Source organism: Vigna unguiculata, chromosome 5 (assembly GCF_004118075.2).
Source record: "Vigna unguiculata cultivar IT97K-499-35 chromosome 5, ASM411807v1, whole genome shotgun sequence".
Classification (NCBI taxonomy): Eukaryota; Viridiplantae; Streptophyta; class Magnoliopsida; order Fabales; family Fabaceae; genus Vigna; species Vigna unguiculata.
The window spans coordinates 12,039,221-12,061,279 of NC_040283.1; the positions used below are offsets into that span (position 1 = coordinate 12,039,221).

The 22,059-nt window shown below is 29.0% G+C and overlaps 2 protein-coding genes across 2 annotated transcripts; both read right to left on the reverse strand.

Moving 5' to 3' along the window:
* Positions 1-1,490: 1,490 nt before the first annotated feature.
* LOC114183510 (uncharacterized protein At2g39795, mitochondrial) lies at positions 1,491-4,357 on the reverse strand. The gene is made up of 3 exons (XM_028070551.1): positions 4,035-4,357; positions 2,038-2,372; positions 1,491-1,951 (listed from the first exon to the last, which is right to left on the reverse strand). Exons 1-3 carry the CDS (start codon positions 4,287-4,289, stop codon positions 1,795-1,797), a joined length of 747 nt encoding a protein of 248 aa, XP_027926352.1. The 5' UTR covers positions 4,290-4,357; the 3' UTR covers positions 1,491-1,794.
* A 12,087-nt stretch (positions 4,358-16,444) lies between these two features.
* On the reverse strand, positions 16,445-20,180 carry LOC114185972 (wall-associated receptor kinase-like 20). The gene is made up of 3 exons (XM_028073963.1): positions 19,344-20,180; positions 18,710-18,781; positions 16,445-17,694 (listed from the first exon to the last, which is right to left on the reverse strand). The coding sequence occupies exons 1-3, from the start codon at positions 20,158-20,160 to the stop codon at positions 16,619-16,621; spliced, it is 1,965 nt and encodes a 654-aa protein (XP_027929764.1). The 5' UTR covers positions 20,161-20,180; the 3' UTR covers positions 16,445-16,618.
* Between the last annotated feature and the right edge of the window lie 1,879 nt (positions 20,181-22,059).

The following is a 22,059-nucleotide window of genomic DNA, read 5'->3' on the forward strand; positions in this document are numbered from 1 at the left end:
TTATTCCTCGCATTTTATAAAATTTATAATTTTGTATTAGTTCTCAATTTTGCATGTATTTTGTTCTTTGTTTAATAGATGTAGCATATTTATTCAAAATATCATAACAAATAATTGATATGAAGCCAAAAATTGTTTTCGTTTAAAAAAAAAACTAGAAAACCAAAATTACGGATAAAAGTTGAAAAGGAAGTCAAATTATCATTTAGCTTATGCAAAATAAGGAAATGTTCTTATAACAAGGACAATTTGTTAAAGAATTAAAAATAAAAATATTCGAAATTATTAGTTCGGGTATTTTTTTTTTTGTAAGAAAAAAAATAATAATATAAGAAGTGTGAATGGACATATTTTAAAAAGTTCATTTTAATTAATATTTTAATCAATCACTTTAAAGACTAAATACTTACTTTTTATATAATAAAAATACAAAATAAATCATTTTAAACGTGAAATCAAATTTCTTATTTATAATAACCCATTTAAATTATGTGATAAAATTATTTTAATTATGAACACTTTTTAAGGAATGTATATATTAAAATTCAATTTCCAAGTAAAGGTAAAATATGGTGAATTAGAAAAGATGCACAGATAAGAGATCAATCAAGTATATACAGATAGTCAAGAGTTATAATGCATGAAATTTGAGGAAAACGGTAAATATTCATTTGAGATAGTGGACTAAGTGTGTAATAATTTTCTTTTTATCATCTGGTATATTAATAATTAATAATGTTACATATTTAATATTTATCCATAGAATAATTACATAAATAAATTATTTAAGTGGTGACTTATTTGTTAATGAAACTATTTAAGGAAAAAATATCCATAATTAATAGATTAAAATTTAAAAAATTGAACTAGTTAAATTCTATTTAAGTCCACTGTTTCATTTTTCTTTTTTGTCAAATTTAAAACTGATTATCATCTTCCATAAAAATGATCAAGAATACTTTAGAAAATGTAATTTTCTCTTTTCTATATATAAAATGAAGCAAATTAAATAAATGTAAACTTTTTAGTCAGCATTTTTACTTCCATATAAATTTAACAAAAATTGGAGAAATGAAATTTATATAAATATTACACGGATTCTAAATAAATTGTAACTTCTAAGACTGATTCAACATTTGTAATGCCAAATTAAGTTATGATAACATTAATATCAGTTTTATATAAAATCATTTGACTTATAAATTATAATATATTCATATATTTTAATAAGAACTTCCTAAAATATTTTATCATAATAAATTTTACTTCTAAATATATTTATTGTTTCATAAAAACAGCATTCCATTCAAATCGAACTGGTCGCAAGCTTAAATGTCCGGGAATTCTAATCTTCAAAATGAAATAAGTAATTTCTGTTTGTGATCACGTTTCGAGCATTACACCGCATATATTGCTAAAATTGATCAAACTCCCTTATACCCACACAACACAAGGGTAAACAGAGCAATTACGAGCATGAATATAGATGATTATGAAGCAAAACCCTGATGGACTGAATATCCATCTGCCTAATCTATAAACAGCAGTGAATATTTTGAACTTACATCACAACAATGAAAGGTAAAAGAATGCATGGGAGAACCACCCAATGAATATTGAATGATGGGCATGATGGTAAAGGACACCTAAACAATCTTTTAAGCATTCAAGTTTTTTAAATTTATTAGTCTACACCAGTAACTTTCATCACGATACAGGACAAAACATATGATTGTATACCAAAAAACAACGGCCTCTGTCAACATTTCATGATCTTTAAGTCTAACCATTCTTTCAATGAACGAAGTTCTTCAGGTTCTTCAACCACATTAAATATTCCTTCCTGTCTTTTGCAAACATGTATTCCTGCAAGAAGTTGGTTGTGCTGGGCTTGATCCCTCTGATCTCGAGATACTTGTGAAAAGCCTTTTGCAGATTTTCATCCAAATCACTAAAAAGGAATGGAGAAGAAATGGTCAGAAAGTATGGCAGAGAGATTATATGAAACTAAAATGGATAATGATACTATATTCTTACAGGAACTCAGGCCCCTCGTATGCCAACTGGTCCTCGGATTCCTCTGACTGCTTTATTGACAAACTATCAATGGAAATCTCATCGGGAAAAGCAGTGATGCCAAATTCCAGAGACACTCCATTTCCTTTGAAAACACTCACAACTAAAGGAATGCTAGATTCACTCTCATTCTTCTCATCATTTTCGTTTTCGTCATCCTCATTTTCTTCAGGTCCAACATTAGGGATGTCAACTTGAACTCTGATAGTTTCATCCCCAAATTGTCTTTTTAGTTGTATGGTTCTTTCCCCGGGATTGTCCTCAATCTCAAAAGGAAAATCATCTGGGATATCAACCTGGAAAAGTTATACAAAAAAGACAATGAAATCAACCCATGACCCAATCCGATATACTAGAATACCAGTGGAAACTCTATAGGACAAAACAAATTAATGGCATTCCCGCAACAAACTATCCCTGACCATAGTTCGGGCAAGGCTCGACAAGGAAAATGGTTGATAAACTACACAGTACGTTTCAGGCAAATCAGGAAATGTCTTAGAAATTTCAGGTAACTTTAACCTTGAATATTAGATTGACTTTAAAGCCAGCATTCTGCACATTTTCATACGCCAAATATACTTCAACAATTTAACAATAGTGTGATATTTCACAAACCTATGCAAACACATTTCCAATGGGAAAAATACTTACAAACTTCATTTCAGTTTCACCACCACAAACAAAAACTGCATTCAATATTGCAATATACTAACAACATACACTTTACAGAACTCCTCAGAGTATATTTACCAAACTAATAAGCTAATATTGACTCACACCACTGATACCTCACTAATCATAGCATATATATGCCCTCAGAATAAAATTTAAGTGATAAAACTAAGCAACATCGACAGATAAATAATCAAATGTAATCACATATATGAAATAAAAAAGAGAAAGGAAAAATAGTTAAAGTACAAAACCCCATATGAAAACCAACTGATCTCTAATCTAGTTCTCACAAGATTCCTCCTAAAAATTTGCCTGAGCACTATAAATTTATTAGACCAAACGTTTTTCAATCCAGGCATGTCATACAGCCGACTTTGCCAAAACACTAAGACACTCAAATCCAACCATGGTTAGCAACTTAACTAAGATTAGAATAAATTCATTGACTTAAACATTAATAAAGAATCAGACAGAGAATCCCAGTTAAACTACAACACTACAATAAAAAGCATGTATGAGTTATAGATATGAAGAAAAATAAGATTAGAATTATAAAGTTATAAAATAGATAACAAAATAAAATAATTTCCAACCACACGTATAGCAAAAAAAAAATGCTTCAAATCAAACATTAAAAACAGTAGCAATTATTATGTCCCAAACCATTTCCCTAAAAATGATACCCTCATAAACTGACTGAGTTAAGCAAATAAAACCAAGTCGCATATTATAAAACTCAAAAGAAACACAGGGTTCACAAACCACCACCACAACGTTGTTACCAATTCATAAAAAAAAACAGTTCAAAATTACATATGCCCCATTTGAACACAGGTCTAATCCAATCCATTCGCATAAACCATCAATAATCATCTACCTTCACTCAACATGGAATCCCTCAAGCGAATAACCAACTTAGGATAAACTTTTCCATAAAATGCTACACTTCTAAAAGAAGAAAATAAGAAAAATAAAATAAAATATACTTCTCTGATTTCTCAATTTAGTTTCTTAAAAATCCAAATTTTAACTTACGCATATATTTGTTATTTTTTTCTTCTTACATTCTTACCCCATTCAACGTCGTTTCCATATACTATAACTGAAGTCACATGAAAAACAGAAAGGAATAAAATTCGCCAGCACAACTATAGTCTATTCAATATTCTTACAGACCCAGGAAAAGAAATTCATGGGGAATGCGCAAAAAGAGATAAACTTAGAAAAAGGAACAAAGTATCCTTCAAAACCAGTAACAACAGTGAAAAATAATAAATTACCTGGTGCTGAGCATGAACGTCTTCGACGGCGCATTGGATCTCAGATTGAAGCACTTGAGCGAGTTGTTTATCTGCACTAGTCTGCGTTGCGAAGGCGTTAGCGAAACCTAGAGAGGGTACAGTAATCGCTGCCTCTATATGGAGAGCAGAGAGAACATTCTGGGATATTCTAGAAGATGACGATGCCGTGGCTCGGCGACCAAGCTGAGGCAACACGGAGGAGGAGGCGCGGCGGAGCATTGCGTACATCGCCATTTCCGTGTGGACAGACAGAGTCGAGAGAGAAAGGGTTTTAGTGTTAGGGTTTTGGGTATAACAGTGAATTTTGGGTTTACCTTATTTATACAAGTGTGAATAATAAAAATGTATTTCTCCCTCTAAATATTTTTTTTTTAAAATTTTCAAATTAGTGAATATGTCTCCTAGAATTTTATTTACTTTTGTAAAATTTAAACACGGATGTTAAGTTTCACTAAAATTTAGATATGTTTATATATTTATATATATATATATATATATATATATATATATTTTAAATATCAATATATTTTAGATTTCCTTTAACAAGAAGAACAAGGACAAAAGATATACTGTGAACTATTTTAAAAAAAATAGTAGTCTCATTTTTTAGATATTTATGGGATTAGGTTGGTTGAATAATTCATTCTTAAACATCTTTAAAATGTATATTTATCCATACATATATAGGTATATATAAATTAAACATCTTTAAAATGTATGTTTATACATTAGGTATATACAAGGAGGACTTATTTTGTTGGTGTATATATATTTTAACAATAGAGATTTAATTATATTTTTAAATTATATGAATCTAGTTAAATCCTTAAAATAATAAATAATAAGGATTTGATTATTCTCAAAATCATAAAATTCCAATGATTTAAAGTGTTCTTATTATATGTCCTATTCAGCAATAGAATCATTCCATTATACTCTAGTATTTAGGAAAAAAAAATCCTAAACTCTTAACATGAGATAGAAAGAAAAAAAATGTCTAGCAAATTGTAGAAGCATAAGTATAATTTATTATTATTATTATTATTATTATTATTATTATTATTATTATGATTATAATAATAATAATAATAATGTTAATGTTAATATTAATAAAAATAATAACAATTACATTTTTATTTTTAACTTTTAAAACGACGTTAATTTAAATTTAATTATTTTACAAATTAAAATAATTATTTTATATTTTTAATAACTATTTTTTAATTTCAAACATTTATTTATAATAAAAAATTTATAAAATTTATTTATTTTTATAATTGCTTGTAATCAAAAATATTTTATAACAATATGTTTTTTGTTAGAAAATATTTTTTGACACATGTGTACCATATGTCATTAGTTTAAAAACTAATATGAAAAAATAATTAGAAAACATTTTTCTTTTATATGATAAAGAAATACATCAATCTTTATTAAATCTTTATTAGGCTTTACATGTGTTATTTTTCATTTAGATATAAAAAAAAGGTAAAAATGTAAAGAAATTTAGAAATTCTTTATGTTTTCCTTTATTAGGCTTTACATGTATTATTTTTTATTTAGATATATAAAAAAAAGTAAAAATATAAAGAAATTTAGTAATTCTTTATGTTTTCCTTTAAAGGTAAATCTTAATAAGAATGAGGTTACCTCAATTCAAACATTATAAGAAAATCTTATTAGTAATTAGGAATAAAAAATAATTAGTCACTGTATTAATCAATTTAAATATTAATTTATAAACTAAAAATTATTAGTAATTAAAATAGTTTCTAGATTGATCTCTAAATTGATCACTACAATGAATTAATATCTAAATTCATCACTAACATACCAAGATTTTAGCTACCAAAAACCTTTGTCTCTAAATTTGTATATAAATTGGTTACTAACTAATAGGGAAAATTTACTAGTTTTTTTGGTAATGAAAACCTTGGTAGTTAATATTAGTCACTAATTAAGGGACTAATTCACTATAATGACCAATTTAGAAACTATTTTAGTTATCAATAGTTTTTAGTTTATAATTTGATATATCAATTGGTCACTATAGTGACTAATTATTTTTTATCCCTAAAATTGGTCACTAATAAGAATTTTTCTTGTAGTGAGTAAAGCTTTTATTATAATTACAAACTCCATGTTGTCTTAGTGACACGACCCGACTTAAGAACTATTTTGCTCGGAAATATTGACTAGAAGGTGGTTGAGACCATTTGTGAGAGTTGAATTTAAGATTAAAGGGGCTTTCAATATGGAAAGACCCTGTATTGTTACCATGAATGAATTGAAGAATCAATAACATAAAATACGAAAACTCAGAGTAGTATGAACACAAAAGCAAGACAAAACAGTAAATTAGTAATGATTTTGAAGTTTCTCACACCCTGAGACCAATGGTGACAACTTTTTCCATTATGTCATCAGGAGCTATCCCTAAATAATCGACTAAACAATGACTTCAAATTGGAGTCACGGGTCCATAAACAAGTCATCTCCAATTGTGAACGATGGTGAGTTGCATGAATTTTTAATAGTCTCTATTAGATTTTCCATGTTTTATTAGTTTCTTGTATTGTTAAGTTTCCAAATCAGAACCTATTTAAGATGGGTTCTTCTCCCTTTCCTGTAAGTTTAAACACACATTATCAAAGTAATGAGATTTATTTTACCCACTTGGACTTCCACACTTTTACCTTTTGTATGCTAAAGCATTTACCTTTTGTCCGATGAAGCTTTTATCTTTTGTATGTTGGAGCTTTTACCTTTTGTATGCAAAAGATTAGTTGTACTATGACATCATTGTAGGATCAATAACAAAGAACATAAAAAAAATCATAGTAGCATGAACACAAAAGTAAGACAAAGCAGTAAATTAGCAATGGTCTTGAAGTTTCTTACCTCCCCAAGGCCAATGGTGACAACTTTTTCAATTATTTCATCAGGAGCTATCCCTAAATAATTGACTAAATAATGACCTAAAATTGGAGTCACTGGTTCATAAACAAGTCATCTCTAGCCGTGAACAATGGTGAATTGGCATGAATTTTTAATAGTCCTTTTTAGATTTTTCATATTTTGTTAGTTTTCTATTTGGTTAGGTTTCCTTATCAAAACCTATTTAAGATGGGTTCTTCTCTTTTTTTGTAAGTTGAAACACACACGATCAAAGTAATGAGATTTATCTTACCCACTTGGGTCTTCCACACTTTTACTTTTTCTACGCTCTAGCTTTTAGCTTTTGTATGCGAAAGATTTTGGCCTTTTGTACGTTAAAGCTATCTTTTTTCCTTTTGAGTTGTGTATGAGCCTTCATGGCTTCAAGTCAAGTTGTAGTTTCTAACCATATTCAATATGGTATCAGAGTATGTTGAATACTTACTCTGCTTCCGTTGCCTGCTATCCTTCTTTTATCTTCTTTTAAGATTTCTTTAAGCCTTCTTGCCTTATTTGATTCATTACCAGATGATCCAATTTATGATGCATGGGAAAAAGTTAACGTGATGATTTTGTCTTGGATCAGCAAAACTTTATCTCCACAGATTGTAAAAAGTGTGGTTTAAACTAAAACTGCTACAGACCTATGGGATGAGTTGAAAGAAAGATTCTCAAAAGGTGACTACTTTAAAATCTCTGACCTTCTACATGAAATACATTCAATCAAGCTAGGTGAAAGAAATGTTTTAACCAATTTTTTACTGACCTAAAAATCCTATGGGAAGAACTTGGTTTTTTAGACTGATAGCTAGTTCTTCTTACTCTTATGATTTATCAAAAGTTTCTGTCAAGAACAAAGATGTATAATACATGGTTTCTTTTTTGAATGGATTAAATGATGTTTATAACACGGTCATTATGTAGATACTTCTTATGGAATCACTTCCTAACATCAACAAAGTCTTTTTTCTGATCATGTAGCAAGAAAGACAACTCGTTAACATTGAATAATTGTTGAACATAAGTATTTGATTAATGTTGTTGAGAAATCTAACAACCGGAAACAACAAGATCAAGAATCTTGGAAGGCTAAAGGAAGAGGAAACACCAATTGGCATGGTCAAGGAAGAGGAATGGGAAGAAATCCTAATCTAGGAAAACAATGTTCATATTGTAACAAAATGAGTCACACTACCGATGAGTGCTACTTAAAGCACAGATACCCACCATGGTACAGATAGAACAAAGATCAATTTAATCAAGATAAAGGAAATTAGTTAAACAACAATGATTGATTTGGACAAGTATGCAATCTCAACATAAAAGAAGACGCTTTATAATGTAGTAATCAAGTTCCTAAAAAAGTTGTTAACCTTGCACTTGAGCAAATGGAAAGACTCTTGAAACTCTTGGAAAATACTGATAACACTAATAACACTGTTAACCATGTTCAGAAAAACATAATTAGTTCTTCCAAACCTGACAATCATCAAGGTACTTGCTTTTGGATTCTTGACACAGGTGCAACGAACAATGTTACTTGTGTCAAAGATTTTTTTGTTACATTTTACAAAATCAAACATGTGCATGTTGAACTACCTAATGATTCCTATGTTGTTGCTCATTATGCTAGCACCATACAAATTTTGAAAACTCTCGTTCTTTTTAATGTCTTATTCATACCAAAGTTTTCTTTTAATCTAATATATGTTCAAAATTTAATTAGGGATTTGAATTGCAAACTAATATTTTCTCGTGAGCAATGTCAAATTTAGGATAGTTCATCATTGAAGATGATTGGACATGTTGATTTTCATTGAGGCATATACTACTTACAAGGTTTTTCTCCCATTTTTTATAACAATTTTCTTTCTGTTGGTATCCACTTTCACTTGTAAAAAAATTGATATTGACTTATGGCATTATAGGTTAGGACACCCTGCTAGCAAAATTGTTGAACAAATATGCAAAAAATTGCCCTATATTCAATCTATTGTTAAAAGTATTTGTGGTGTATGTCATTATGCAAAACAACACAAACTGCCTTTTAAGTAAAGTACAACCCGATCTCTTTACATTTTTTATCTTGTTAACATAAACATTTGGGGGCCTATTTCCATACCTTCCATTCAAGGCCATGGAAAAGGAGTCAAAAGTCCTCCAAGACAATGAAACATGGTATTTGACTGATCTTTCTTTTGGAAAAGACCCATTGGATGTAAATTATGTGTGTGTGTGCGCTCGCACCTTGATAAGATACTGTTTTCTAACTCCTAAATCTTAATTACCACCATAATTAACCAAAAACGTCCATACATCTTCTAAGTTATCAAATTCAAGACCAAGTTTAAGACTCAAACTTGTATCCATCAATTACTCCTATTAAAATATAAATAAAACTAAAATAATTTGTTACATTGGTCTAAAAAAACAAAGACATGAATATTCTTAAGAAAAAATCACTACAAGAAATCAACTTATTATTTACACCAAATTTTCGTATGTAATGTGTTGTTATTTACGAATTACCTACAGAACAAATTTCGTAGGTATTGAGCTGGTAGGAAATTTTATCTACGAAAATATACTTTGTAGATAACTTATCTACGAACTTAAAGCGTCCATAATTATCTACGAAAATATTCGTCAAAAAAAATTTATCATCCAATATTCGAGTTACCTACGAAATATTTCGTAGATAAATTACCTACGAAGAATTTCGTAAAAACTCAAATATAAATAAAAAAAGAAATTAAAAACATTTTAAAATCCTTTTAGTATATATATATATATATATATATATATATATATATATATATATATATATATATATAACAAGTTCGTACATAAAAAAAAAAAATCTCATTAATTCTTGACTAATAAAAGTATGAACAACAATAATCCCACGTGCTTCATTTAATACCAAACATCACAATGAACAATATGCCAAAGGTACTTCATGTACTACTACCTTATTCACCTGAATAATATAATGAATTCTTATATAAAAATTAAATAAATCTCATGTGCTTCATTTATGATCCATTCCTATCACCACCTTCATTCCTATTATGCTAATCAACAGTACAACAATATCGACCTACTAGCCTAATATCTATAAAGATGCTTAAATATACAAAGCTCAGGTGCAATAGTTAAATAGAAACCTAGACCTTCAATAGTTTCAACCAAACTATGTTGCCAATGGTGAAGACCGTGACATCAAGAATATTTGCCAATTTCCTTTTTCAAGCCTAATCTGAATTTTGATAACAAGTTCATGAATACACACATTAACACTTTTGTGATTCTCTAATGGGGAGGTATATCAGAGCACACATGAAATGCATATTAGCCAATAGACAGTTAGATGTAGTTTTGTAAAAATTAATATTTTCTTTTAGAGAGCCAGATAAATTTAACACATAATTCTACAGATAATAACTCTTAGTCTTATTTTTTATTAGTCTGTCTCTGAGATAGGGATGACAACGGGGCGGGGCGGGTACGGGTATCATGATCCCATCCCCATCCCCATAATAAAAATTCATCCCCATCCCCATCCCCATAATAAAAATTCATCCCCATCCCCATCCCCAAACCCAACGGGTATACAACTTTTGACCCATCCCCATCCCCACCGGGTAACGGGTATTTTCTTATACCCATACTCATACCCATTTTTTTATTGTTCCATATATCAATTAAATATTTTTTATAAAAAAATTTAAAAATCACACCAACGGAATCATGATACTATCAAAATATTCAATATTAAAATAACATACTCTTTTTGATTTTCATGATGTCAAATATTAAGAAAAATATTATAATAGTATAAATCTCAAATTAAAGTATCAAATAACAACTAAATAAAATTCAAATAATTATATAAAAGCTAAAAAATTACACTTTACTAAAATTTTATAATAACCAAAATATTTATTAATTTTACAAATGATCAGTGGTTTCATTTGCATTCGATCCACCTACACATAGAAAAAAAATGAAAAATTAGATATGATATAATAATTGAAATTGAAAATTTTAATTATTAGAATATAATGTACCTTCTTCATCAGATTTATTTTCACTCATGAGAACATCTTTTCCTTTTAATTTTTTAACACCTACAAACACCAAATGTAGAATATTAGATGAGAATTCACAAAAAATACTAACAAAAAATATTAATAAATTTGAGTAACTTACCTAGATGGTTTGAGTTCCATATCCAACTTCTTGTACACATCAAAGCCTCTATAGTAATATGATGAAGTCGACTACGGTGAGAAGTTAATATCTGACCACCAGTACTAAAAGCAGATTCAGAAGCTACAGTTGTTATTGGAATAGCTAAAACATCCCTTGCAATTGCTTGAAGGGTTGGAAACTTTAACCCATTTGTTTTCCACCATGATAGGATATCAAATTGAGAGAGTAAACAAAGTGTATAACAAAAACAAAGAGAATGAGAAATATGTTATATATATATATATATATATATATATTATATTATATTATATTATATTATATATTATATTACTATGTATATATATATTATATGTGTGGATATCTTATGTTTATATATATATATATATATATATATATATATATATAATTATTTATATATATTATATTATATTATATATTATATTATTATTACTATGTATATATATTATATGTGTGGATATCTTTTATATATATATATATATATATATATATATTTATAGATATATATTTATTTTAAGTATATATTATATTATATTATATAATAATATAAATATAATAATATATATTATATTATTATGTATATATATTATATGTATATGCGTAGATATTTTATGCTTATATATATATATATATATATATATATATATTTCTTTTAAATTTTTATAAATTTGTCATGTTATAAATTTGTTTATAAAAGATCTCACTAGTTAAATGATTAATTTGTTTTATACGTATATATTATATATATTATATTATATTATTATGTATATATATTATATGTATATTATATTATATTATATTATATTATATTACATGTATATGTATATGTGTAAATATATATATATATATATATATATAAAAGTATATTTTATTTATATGTATATATACTATATTATATTATATTATATTATATTATATTATATTTTATGTATAAATATATTATTTATTTATATATATTTTTTAGATTATTTAATAAATTATAAATAGTTTAGTAATTTAAGCGGGGACGGGTATTTGGGCGGGTATATATATATCCCCATCCCCATCCCCATCCCCAGTTGAAAATTTCGGGTATTACCCATACCTATACCCATACCCAGTCAAAGCGGGGATTCCCCGTTAAAACGGGACGGGTTCGGGTGATACCCACGGGCACGGGTTTATTTGCCATCTCTACTCTGAGATGACAGTGAATAAATTGATTAAGCATGAAAAACAGGAGATAACTTCATAATTAATGTTTTTCAGTTAGCTGAAATGCCTAGGCTTAAACGCGAAAAACGTTATGTAGTCTTAATCTCTCAATTGTCTTCGTCCCCTTAAGTAAAACTTCTTACTTCCTTGTCTTCTTCACTTAGGTAATTAATGTCCTCATTCTTACCTAAACTCTGTACCAAGGCCTCAGCTTATTACACAAATTAACAAACACAACATTAAATGCTTATTGCTTTTTCTTTCTTTCTCTTTCATTATGTCACTTAAATTATTTTTTAGTCTTTTAAGTTTAATCAATATAAAACTTTAATTATTAATATTTTATGTGAATAGGTAATTAATATGTGTTCTGGTAGTGTGATAATAATTGAATGATACATTAACAATGGACTAAAATTATTTAATTTTATAAAATTGGATATCTCACAATTTGCTAAGAAAAAGTAAATCATGTTAGGATGGCAGCAAGCTAAACAGAACAAAACTTCCCCAACATCATGCAAATAGATACAATATGAGAAATCTTTTCTTGAGCAAATATCACTAGTGCATATTCATCTTGAACAGGTGTTGGATCCAAATTTCCAAGAATACAATATTGGACTAATGTGTCATTCTCTGTTTCCATTTTCTTAATTATCCACCCATGGTGCGTCTCAAAATGCATCCTATCAGAATGAAGAACTTTCAAAGCATAAGCAACACCACTAGTAAGTGGTCTTTCAAATGTTGTACTCTATATATTCTCGAAAAATATTATATAGTGAAACAGAAGTTCAGTGTTATTTTTCCTTACTTTTTCTCTTTTCTTTTGTTATTTTCATTCAAGATGGATAGTATTACAACAAGAACAACATGGGAAGGATCATAAATATAACATCGTTTGAAAACGGAAACCAACACTATGCAATATTCACCATATTCAAACCTTACAAGTCTACCACACTCATTCGCTCTAAAATGACATTAATATATATATATATATATATATATATATATATATATATATATATATATATATATATATATATCCGAATATAGACCAACTTACACATATCAAGCTCGGTCACCAATTTCTCTATCATTATGAGAAAACTATCCAAAAAAAACTCAAATTGTAAAACCCTAAATCATCTCTTATGACAAAAAAAATACCCCAATTCGCGAAGGGTTTATGAATCCTTCCTTGTGCGCTTCTTTCTAGTTTGTGAAGGGGTTATGTTTCGTGGACGTCAACTAGTTATGGTCAGACCTATGATGCTTTACTTTTCTCGTGGTTGCCTTAACTGCCAAAGAACTTCAACCTCGTTGGGATGCTTTGCCTTCGACAAACCTTAGTCGCATTGTTGTCGACGGCGTACGGCTGCAGTGAGCTTCGGAGTTGAAGGTCGACGTGAGCATTTCACTAATGGTCACATTTCCAGTGAAGGGAGTTACAGTGAAGGTCAAGATTGCAATTGAAGGTCACGTTTTTTTAAGTAAAATTTTGTATGAAAAAATTTTGTTAAAGCTTATCATATTTATCTACAAAATTTTTGTACGTAACTAATTTTTGTTATCAATGAATTATAATTTTATCCACCCGAAATTTTTGCATATAAAATTCATTTATTTACGAAAAATATTTCGTAGATAATTAAAAAATTTCTTGTAGTGAATCATGACATAGAGACAATAATATATATAAAATTCATTTATTTACGAAAAATATTTCATAAATAATTAAAAAATTTCTTGTAGTGAATCATGACATAGAGACAATAATATATGTCAGTACATTTGAATGTATTAAAGAAAATTAAATAAATAAAAGAACTATGTAAAATATAAAGGTGAAGAATATTCCTAAGCAAAATATTTGAGAAAGTTTGAAGATCACAAACAGTTACAAAAACAGTATTTTCATTAGAGTGTTTTTACAACTGTAAAATATGAAAGAGTAAAAGTAGAGATGTCAAAATGGGTTTTAACCCGTGAGCCAACTCGGCTCACTACGGGTTCGAGTTGGATTGGGTTGAGAAAAATTCAACTTTTTTAAAAGTGGGTTGAACTCAACCCGACTCACTTAACCCACAAATTAAACGAGTTCGAGTCGGGTTGAAAGTGGGTTGACCCACTTAACTCACCAATTTTTTTACAATCTTTTTAATTTTTTTTTAATTTTTTTTATTATTTCTTTTAATTTTTTTAATAATTATTTACTACTCCTATTATATTTGTTCACAATTTCATATTTTTAAATGCTAGAATGTTGCTTAATTATATTTGAATAGTTTGAATATTTAATTAATTTGATTGTCAAGTTATATATGTTGATACTTTAATCTTTAACTATTAGTAAATTACTCAAGTAACCGTCTTATAAACATTTTTTTCTAAATTAGCATGAAAAAAATGTATAGTTTTTTTATTTATATTTTGTTGAATAGGATGACAGAAAATTTGTAATATTAGCCATGTTTTCTTAGACTATATGGATACTTTCTTGGAAATAATTTTTCATATATTGGTGGTGAGCATGATCAAAACATTGGTTCTTCATTTTACTATGATTGTCATCTCATGGGTTACTTAAAAATTTATTTAAATATTTGAATACTAAAAAATAAATAAATAAATAATTTTTTAGGTGAGTTGGTGAGCCAACCCACTTAACCCACCAACCCGTGGTGGGTTGAGCCAGGTTACAAAATTTCTGGCTCACCATAAAGTGAGCCAGATTGGGTTCACTCATTTTCAACCCGGCTCGTGGTGAGCCAAACCGTGTGAGCCGGCTTGACTCACTTTGACATATCTAAGTAAAAGGTTGTCGTCTAAATATATCATGAAAAATAAAATATATCTTAGGTTAAATTACTCTTTTGGTCCTTGTATTTGTCAAGTAGTGTCAAATTGGTCTTTCAGTTCTTTTTGTATCAATTTGGTCATTATTTTTTTTAAATGATTCAATTTGGTCATTGTCATCAATTTTGACCAAACAATGTTAAAGTTAATGTCACGTGTCAATTTGTGATTTTTTAATTTTTTTTACACATTTCATTTCACAATTGTGTCACGTGTCAAAATGATTCAATTTGGTCCATATATTTGTTTTTAGTTTCAATTTAGTTCTAATTTTTGTAAAAATGAAGAAACATTGCCCCTTCTTCAATTGAGACTCAATTTATTTTTTGTATAAATCTTATGGTGATATTCTTACTAAAATTTACATTTTTATTAAATATTTGTAGAAATATTTTTAAACAAACTTTTTGTTTTTAGTTTTATTATTAAATAAAGTTAAACCTCAAACCGAATTTCAAAAATTAACCATTTTTGTCATCATATATAAAGGAATTAAGTGTACCATATACTACAAATCTAGTGAAGATTAAAAATAAAATAACTTGTCGCACATAAGTTTAGGAACTAAATTTCAAGTTCAAAATAAAATATTTACACATATTATTTATTTATATTATTTTAAGTACTATTTTATAGTTTATTTTTTAATGTTTATATTATTGAAATAAATAAAGAATTTATAAGTCATTTTATTATTTTAAAATAATATAAAAATAACAAGTTATATAAATTTAAAACTTTTCATTAATTTTTTTGTGAATATTTTTTTATAAAACTATTAATAAAAAAACTTACCAATTCAATTTCATAAAGAAAAAAAGTAAGTAATAATTTTCTTACAAAAAATCACTCATAAATTTAAAATTAGTAAAAAATTACTAGCAACATTTAAATTCTAATTAAAATGGACTTATTTTTTTAAATAATTTTTTCACAAGAAAATTTTTTATGAAAGTTTTTATAAATTTCTTTTCATGTGAACATTTGATGGGATAATTTTTTACAAAAAACAAATAATAAGATTTTTTTAATTCTATCGTAATTAATTATTTAATCACTCTTCATTCAAAATCCTTAATAAAAAAAGTGTTTTCTTGTCGTTTTTTTTTTTTGTAAACAAAATCTTCGAAAAACCCACCAGGGAATATAAGAAATTCTAGTATTAAGTTGTGAAGCAGAATCGGGAGAAGGTAGAAAGTTATGATGAGGTCATGGAAGTATCTGCAAAAGGAGTGAAACTACACAAATTAAGAAGGCTACAAAAACTTTAACATCAAAAGAGATGGATATATATAAAAAGTGTGTTCTTCACACTCCTCAGATTAGCAAATTCATCATGGTTTGGAAACTTGACCTTTGACAGCTTTAATCAGGTATTCAATCTCATCAGCAACTTCTTTCATGGAAGGCCGTTTCTGCCTCTGATCATCCAAGCATGAAACTGCGAGATACCCCAATGACTTCATAGTTTCCAATTCCAAATCACTAGCTCCCTCTTTAAGCAAAGGATCAACCACATCCATCAACTTCTCCTCAACCATTTTCCTCTTCCCATACATGGCCAAGTTCACACTCTCTTCTTCCCTGTTGAAATCAATGGCTTTCTGAGCAGTGAGCAACTCCATCAGCACCACTCCAAAGCTATAAACATCGCTCTTATCAGTCAACTGAAAGTTACGATAGTACTCAGGATCTAGGTACCCCAGTGTCCCTTGGGCACTGGTGAAGATATGGCTCTTGTTTTCTTCAGCCAACTCAACAAGCCTTGATAACCCAAAGTCAGAAACCTTGGCATCAAGCTTGTCATCAAGAAGAATGTTGCTTGATTTCACGTCTCTGTGGTAAATGGGTGGCACCGCTGAAGAATGCAGATACGAAAGCCCTTCAGCTGTTTGGTGCGCAATTTTGAGTCTTTGGTGCAGTTTCAGGGGTTCCCTTGTGCCACAAGAGTGGCGATGAAGGTAATCGAAAAGGGTCCCATTTGAAACGTACTCGTATATCAGCAAAGGGTGTTCAAGTTCCAAGCAACAACCAAGGAGTCTCACCAAGCTTCTGTGGTTTACTTGGCACAGAATTCGAACCTCGTTTTGCATCTGATCAATGCCTTTGGTGCTTCCGAGCTTCGCACGCTTGATTGCAAAGACGGTTCCATCATCGAATGTCCCCTTGAACACTTCACCGAATCCACCAGTTCCGATCAGGTTTTCTCGGGAGAAATTGTTCGTTGCCTTTCTTATCTCTCTGCCAGTGAAGATTCTGGATGATAAAGCACTCGCTTTCACACTTGAGACTTCTTTTCTCTTACTGATTTTAGCCTCCTTTGTTTTTCCTTTTGCTTGGTTATGCTTCTTGTAGAAAATCACTCCTATGATTGCTAGAACAAAGACTATTCCTCCTATGGAAACAACCACTGTCCAAAACAAAGTTCAGCCAAAATGATCAGTGACGACAAAATTGCATTTGACACATATCTGAACCGAAACATATACAAAGATAAGAGATAGCTAACACTATAACAAATAACATGGTTAAAATTTTAAAGATAATCGTATTATAACAATTAAATTTTGATAACTCTCTTATAATTTAAGTGCACATATTTTGAGTGAGTTTGAAATATAAGAAAATAAAAAAAATAGAAGAATGAAAAATACTTAAAAAATAAAAATAAGCAAAAATTGTCAATTATAGTATAATTTTTCAAATTTTAATGCTTACATCACACACAGAAAACTCATAAAATTTCGGGATTTTATCTTTTTATGATCTATATTTCTGTTAGTGTTTATTCTTCTCATCTCACCTTCAAGTAGTCGAAAACTTTTAGATTTCGTGATGTGAGAATCTTATTTTTATTGGATTTGTCGGTCAAAAGATTACAAAGAGAGTTGCATAGAATTCTATAAAAACAAAAAACTGAAACATATAATCATATAACAAAATCTATTTCTAACGAGTTCAAAATAATAATACGTGACTAGAATAAAGGAAAATAATAATAAGTGGTTAAAATAAAGGAAACAATATATTAATGGTAACAAAGTCAGGTTAGAACCTATCCTAACGAGATTTTTTAAACATTTTATTTTATTTATTATCGGACAGCTAAAGGACTATCATTAGTATTTAGTCTCACGCATAAGATATATATACTTTAGATGAAAAGATGTATTGAAAGTCTCATATCAACTAAAAATAAAAATAATTTACAATATATAAGTAGATGCAATTCTCAAATATTATAAGTAATAGGGTTGAATTAAACTTCAAGTTTTCTTCTTATAAAAACTTACCACTAATTATGTCTTTTCATACAATATAACAAAGGCTTTATTGTTAATCTTGCAAAATTGTATAGCAAGTATCTCAACTGTTAAATATTGGCTTATAGCAGAAGAAAACTACAGAGGCTGATACAGACATACCAGGCACAAGCATCTTCTTTTTCTTTCGAACTTTGCAGTGGCTGTCTTTCCCATGTCCTGTGCACGTTCTGTCTGCATGTTAAAAAAAATCAATTAATTGATTTCTTTTTCACGCCAAGTTGATTGAAGAAAGGAAAAATATATTTATGTTATTTCATTAAAAATATAAAATATATATGTTTTAAAATTAAAAGGTGAAACACCTATGATTCTTCACTTCTTTTAATAAAAATTCACCTAAGTTGTTTTCAAAAATTGACAATAACATATTAATTGAAATTTAAATAATTTGTTTGAAATTAAATATTAGTTTTAAAATATAAATTTTTTAACGGAATTATAGAACTATTAAATGATTCAATTGTGAGAAATTAAACTCATATGTTAACTTAGTAGAGCAACTGAAATTCTTAATATCCTTTTAAGATAATGTTTTGCTCCCCCACAACCATTTTGTTTAAAATATACAATTAAAGCAAACCATAAAAGTTTGAAAGGTGAACTTAAATCTATTTGATATTTGAAAACAAAAATGAAAGTTCGTTATTTATTACTAATTAAAATTTATTAAATAATATATCTTTAAATGTTAAAAGGTAGACTAATGAAAAATAAATAAAAATTATGGCCATACTGTGTGTCTGAGTTTGTGGTTGACACGAACCATTGATGGGGTCCCACCCAAACCCAGCATTGCAGAAGCACCTTTGCACCCCATCCCTGGGCCCCACTCCACATTTCGAGTTCAACAATTCCTTGCAATCTATAGGTACCTTACAAACCGGTTCCTGTGGTGCCACCCACTCGATCCCCACCCCACTCTCCGGCCACCGCTTGCCCACAGTCGCCGCCGTGCCGTTGAAATCCACAAAACTCTCATACGCCGCGCACTCTCCGCCGTGCAAGCGAATCGCGAACTCTTTGCGGGCCCCACCGGTCCGGTACTCGCAGCACGTGCCAACGGCCACGCTCCCGCACGCACCGAAATCTGCGTGCTCCTTAATATAACTGTGGCACGCGCTGCTTGGGGAGCAGTTCATCGAAGGCGCGTGGGCGGTGCAGTTGAAGAGAAAAACAGTGTTCCCGGAAGCCACGCTGAAAGGAAGGGTCTCGTTCAGGTGCATGCCTTCGCTGTGGAAGTCCGTGGACACGCACGTTTTTGGAGCCAGCGTGGCGGGTCGGGTTATGATCCGACGAGTGAACGGGTCAATAGACCTGATCGCGTAAGATGATCCGGCGAGTGCATCTAACCAGAGCGTACCCGCGGTGCACCGGATCCTGTACCACGGGTCACCACAATCGGGTCCCGTGCTTAATGGGTATGGAACCGGGTTCGGACCGCAATTCCCGCACTTTCGCATGGCCTGGGCCCGTAGCAACAATGCCATAGTTGTGAACATTAGCATTGTAATAATGTTAGGTTGGTCCATGAAAGTGCTGAATGGAACCATATGGTAAAAAAAAGAAACAATTGGTGATATATAAGCACTGTTATCACTTGTTAGATATTTTAATTAATTATTTTATTTCTGAGTTAAAATTAAAGGAAAAATTAATAAAAAAATATATGAAAATGAGTGCCACAGTGATATATGTGTGTAGGAGAATGTGAAATTTGCTGCGATTTTCAAAAATTTGTGCAGTTTTATGGAACGATACAGATATGGTAAGTCCTCTGGTGCAGAAAAGTGGAATATGGTGTAAATGGGATGAGATTAATTGACTTTGAAAGTCTTAGGATACGATGAGGGAAACATTGCATGTAGCTGATTTTGGTTTTATAAATTAACTAGATCTCGCTTTTCTAAGGAAGATTTGCATGTTTCTTTTTCACCATGCATGAATTGAAGATGGTAACAAAACCCATCGATATTGTTTTAGGTAGATTCATATCACCATATGTGGATTTGTTATGAGGTTCGATGTTTGAAGACAAATTTACTGTTGGAAGACTTGAAAATGAGAATACACGAGGTACCCATTAATGAAATATTGACACATAAATTACAAGATGTATACTAATTCTTTTTTATTTGTTGTCACACTCTCAAATATTGATCCATCATGTAAATTTTGGAAAGCACAAATGGTGCCTAATTTTAATATTGTTTTCTGTTTGTGTGGCACCAACTCTCAATGAATTGTGAACCATTTTTTTAACCATCTATATGAATGATAAAAAGGTAAATAATTAACGGGTTGGAATGAAAATATTAAAATTGAAATGGTTCTTGAAAATTTATGACCACCTATGAATCATCACATCCTACATAGGCATATACTTTACAACTTTAAACCGTTATTAATTACATGGTACTAATTTATATTTATAGAGCAAGGATTCTAATAATGACTTGTATCTTCTATAAACTTCTTCTAGTAATTATCACTTTTGGTTAGCCTATGATTTGATTCTTCGAGTTTTTCAATTTCTCCGACATGACAAGTCAAAAATAAAAATAGTAGAAAAAACCTATTATATAACACCAAGTTAAAATAGTCTCAATAATTTCTCAACAACATTTTTTTTTTGACAAAAAGAATGATAGTAACAATGTGTTTCAAGGGTGATAACTAGTATTCAGTCTTCTGATTAAGAAATAAAAAAAATATTATGGAAACATATTTAAAAAAATCATAATTACAATAAAAAGTTCTTGTCTTACAATGGTGGAAGTGGGGAAAAAATATTCAAGATGTCAAATTACATTTTTTATATATTAATTATTTCTCAAATTTAATTAACACAGATGCAATTTTTTTTTTCATCATCATAAGTTTTTCTCTTGCAAAAGAATCAACTAATATACTATTTATCATATTTTTTAATATAAATTTATCACATCTTACCTATTTAGAAAAAAATAAATTTATCATTGTCTAGTAATACATAAGAGATAAAGTTATCACATGCAAAAGAAAAATAAATTGTTTAAAAAAAAACGGTAAAACATGAATTTATAAGAAAATATTAATCAATCCAAAGTGCTCTTAACATTTAACTCTTCAATTTCACCAAGGTGTAATTTAATTTTGAAAAGATGAGATATTGATGGCAAAAATTGAGATAGAAGGGATATGTAAGAAAGAGACGAGGAACGAAAAAAAAAAAGGAGTTAGGAATTTTTTATAAAATTAATATAAGTAATATAAGTAATATAATAATATATAAATATAATTTTAAAATATAAATTTAATTTTATAATATATATAAAAAATTAAATTAGAAAAATTTGGAAAAAATGCTGCAGTAGTGCCTAGAATACTGGATAAGTATTTATTTAAAAGGTTATTAACTAGTGCTTTAAAGACACCTGTAAAAAATAATTAATATACATTGAATTTGATAA

Bases quoted from the DNA above. Each gene is read 5' to 3' on its own strand.
- LOC114185972 (XM_028073963.1), bottom strand. From the start codon at position 20,160: ATGGTTCCATTCAGCACTTTCATGGACCAACCTAACATTATTACAATG. The intron at 18,782-19,343 runs GTATGGCCATAA...TTTAACATGCAG, and splicing joins ACCACAAACTCAGACACACA to ACAGAACGTGCACAGGACAT. The intron at 17,695-18,709 runs GTATGTCTGTAT...TGTTTTGGACAG, and splicing joins AAAGAAGATGCTTGTGCCTG to TGGTTGTTTCCATAGGAGGA.
- LOC114183510 (XM_028070551.1), bottom strand. From the start codon at position 4,289: ATGGCGATGTACGCAATGCTCCGCCGCGCCTCCTCCTCCGTGTTGCCT. The intron at 2,373-4,034 runs GTAATTTATTAT...TAACTTTTCCAG, and splicing joins ACGTTCATGCTCAGCACCAG to GTTGATATCCCAGATGATTT. The intron at 1,952-2,037 runs GTAAGAATATAG...ATTCCTTTTTAG, and splicing joins TACGAGGGGCCTGAGTTCCT to TGATTTGGATGAAAATCTGC.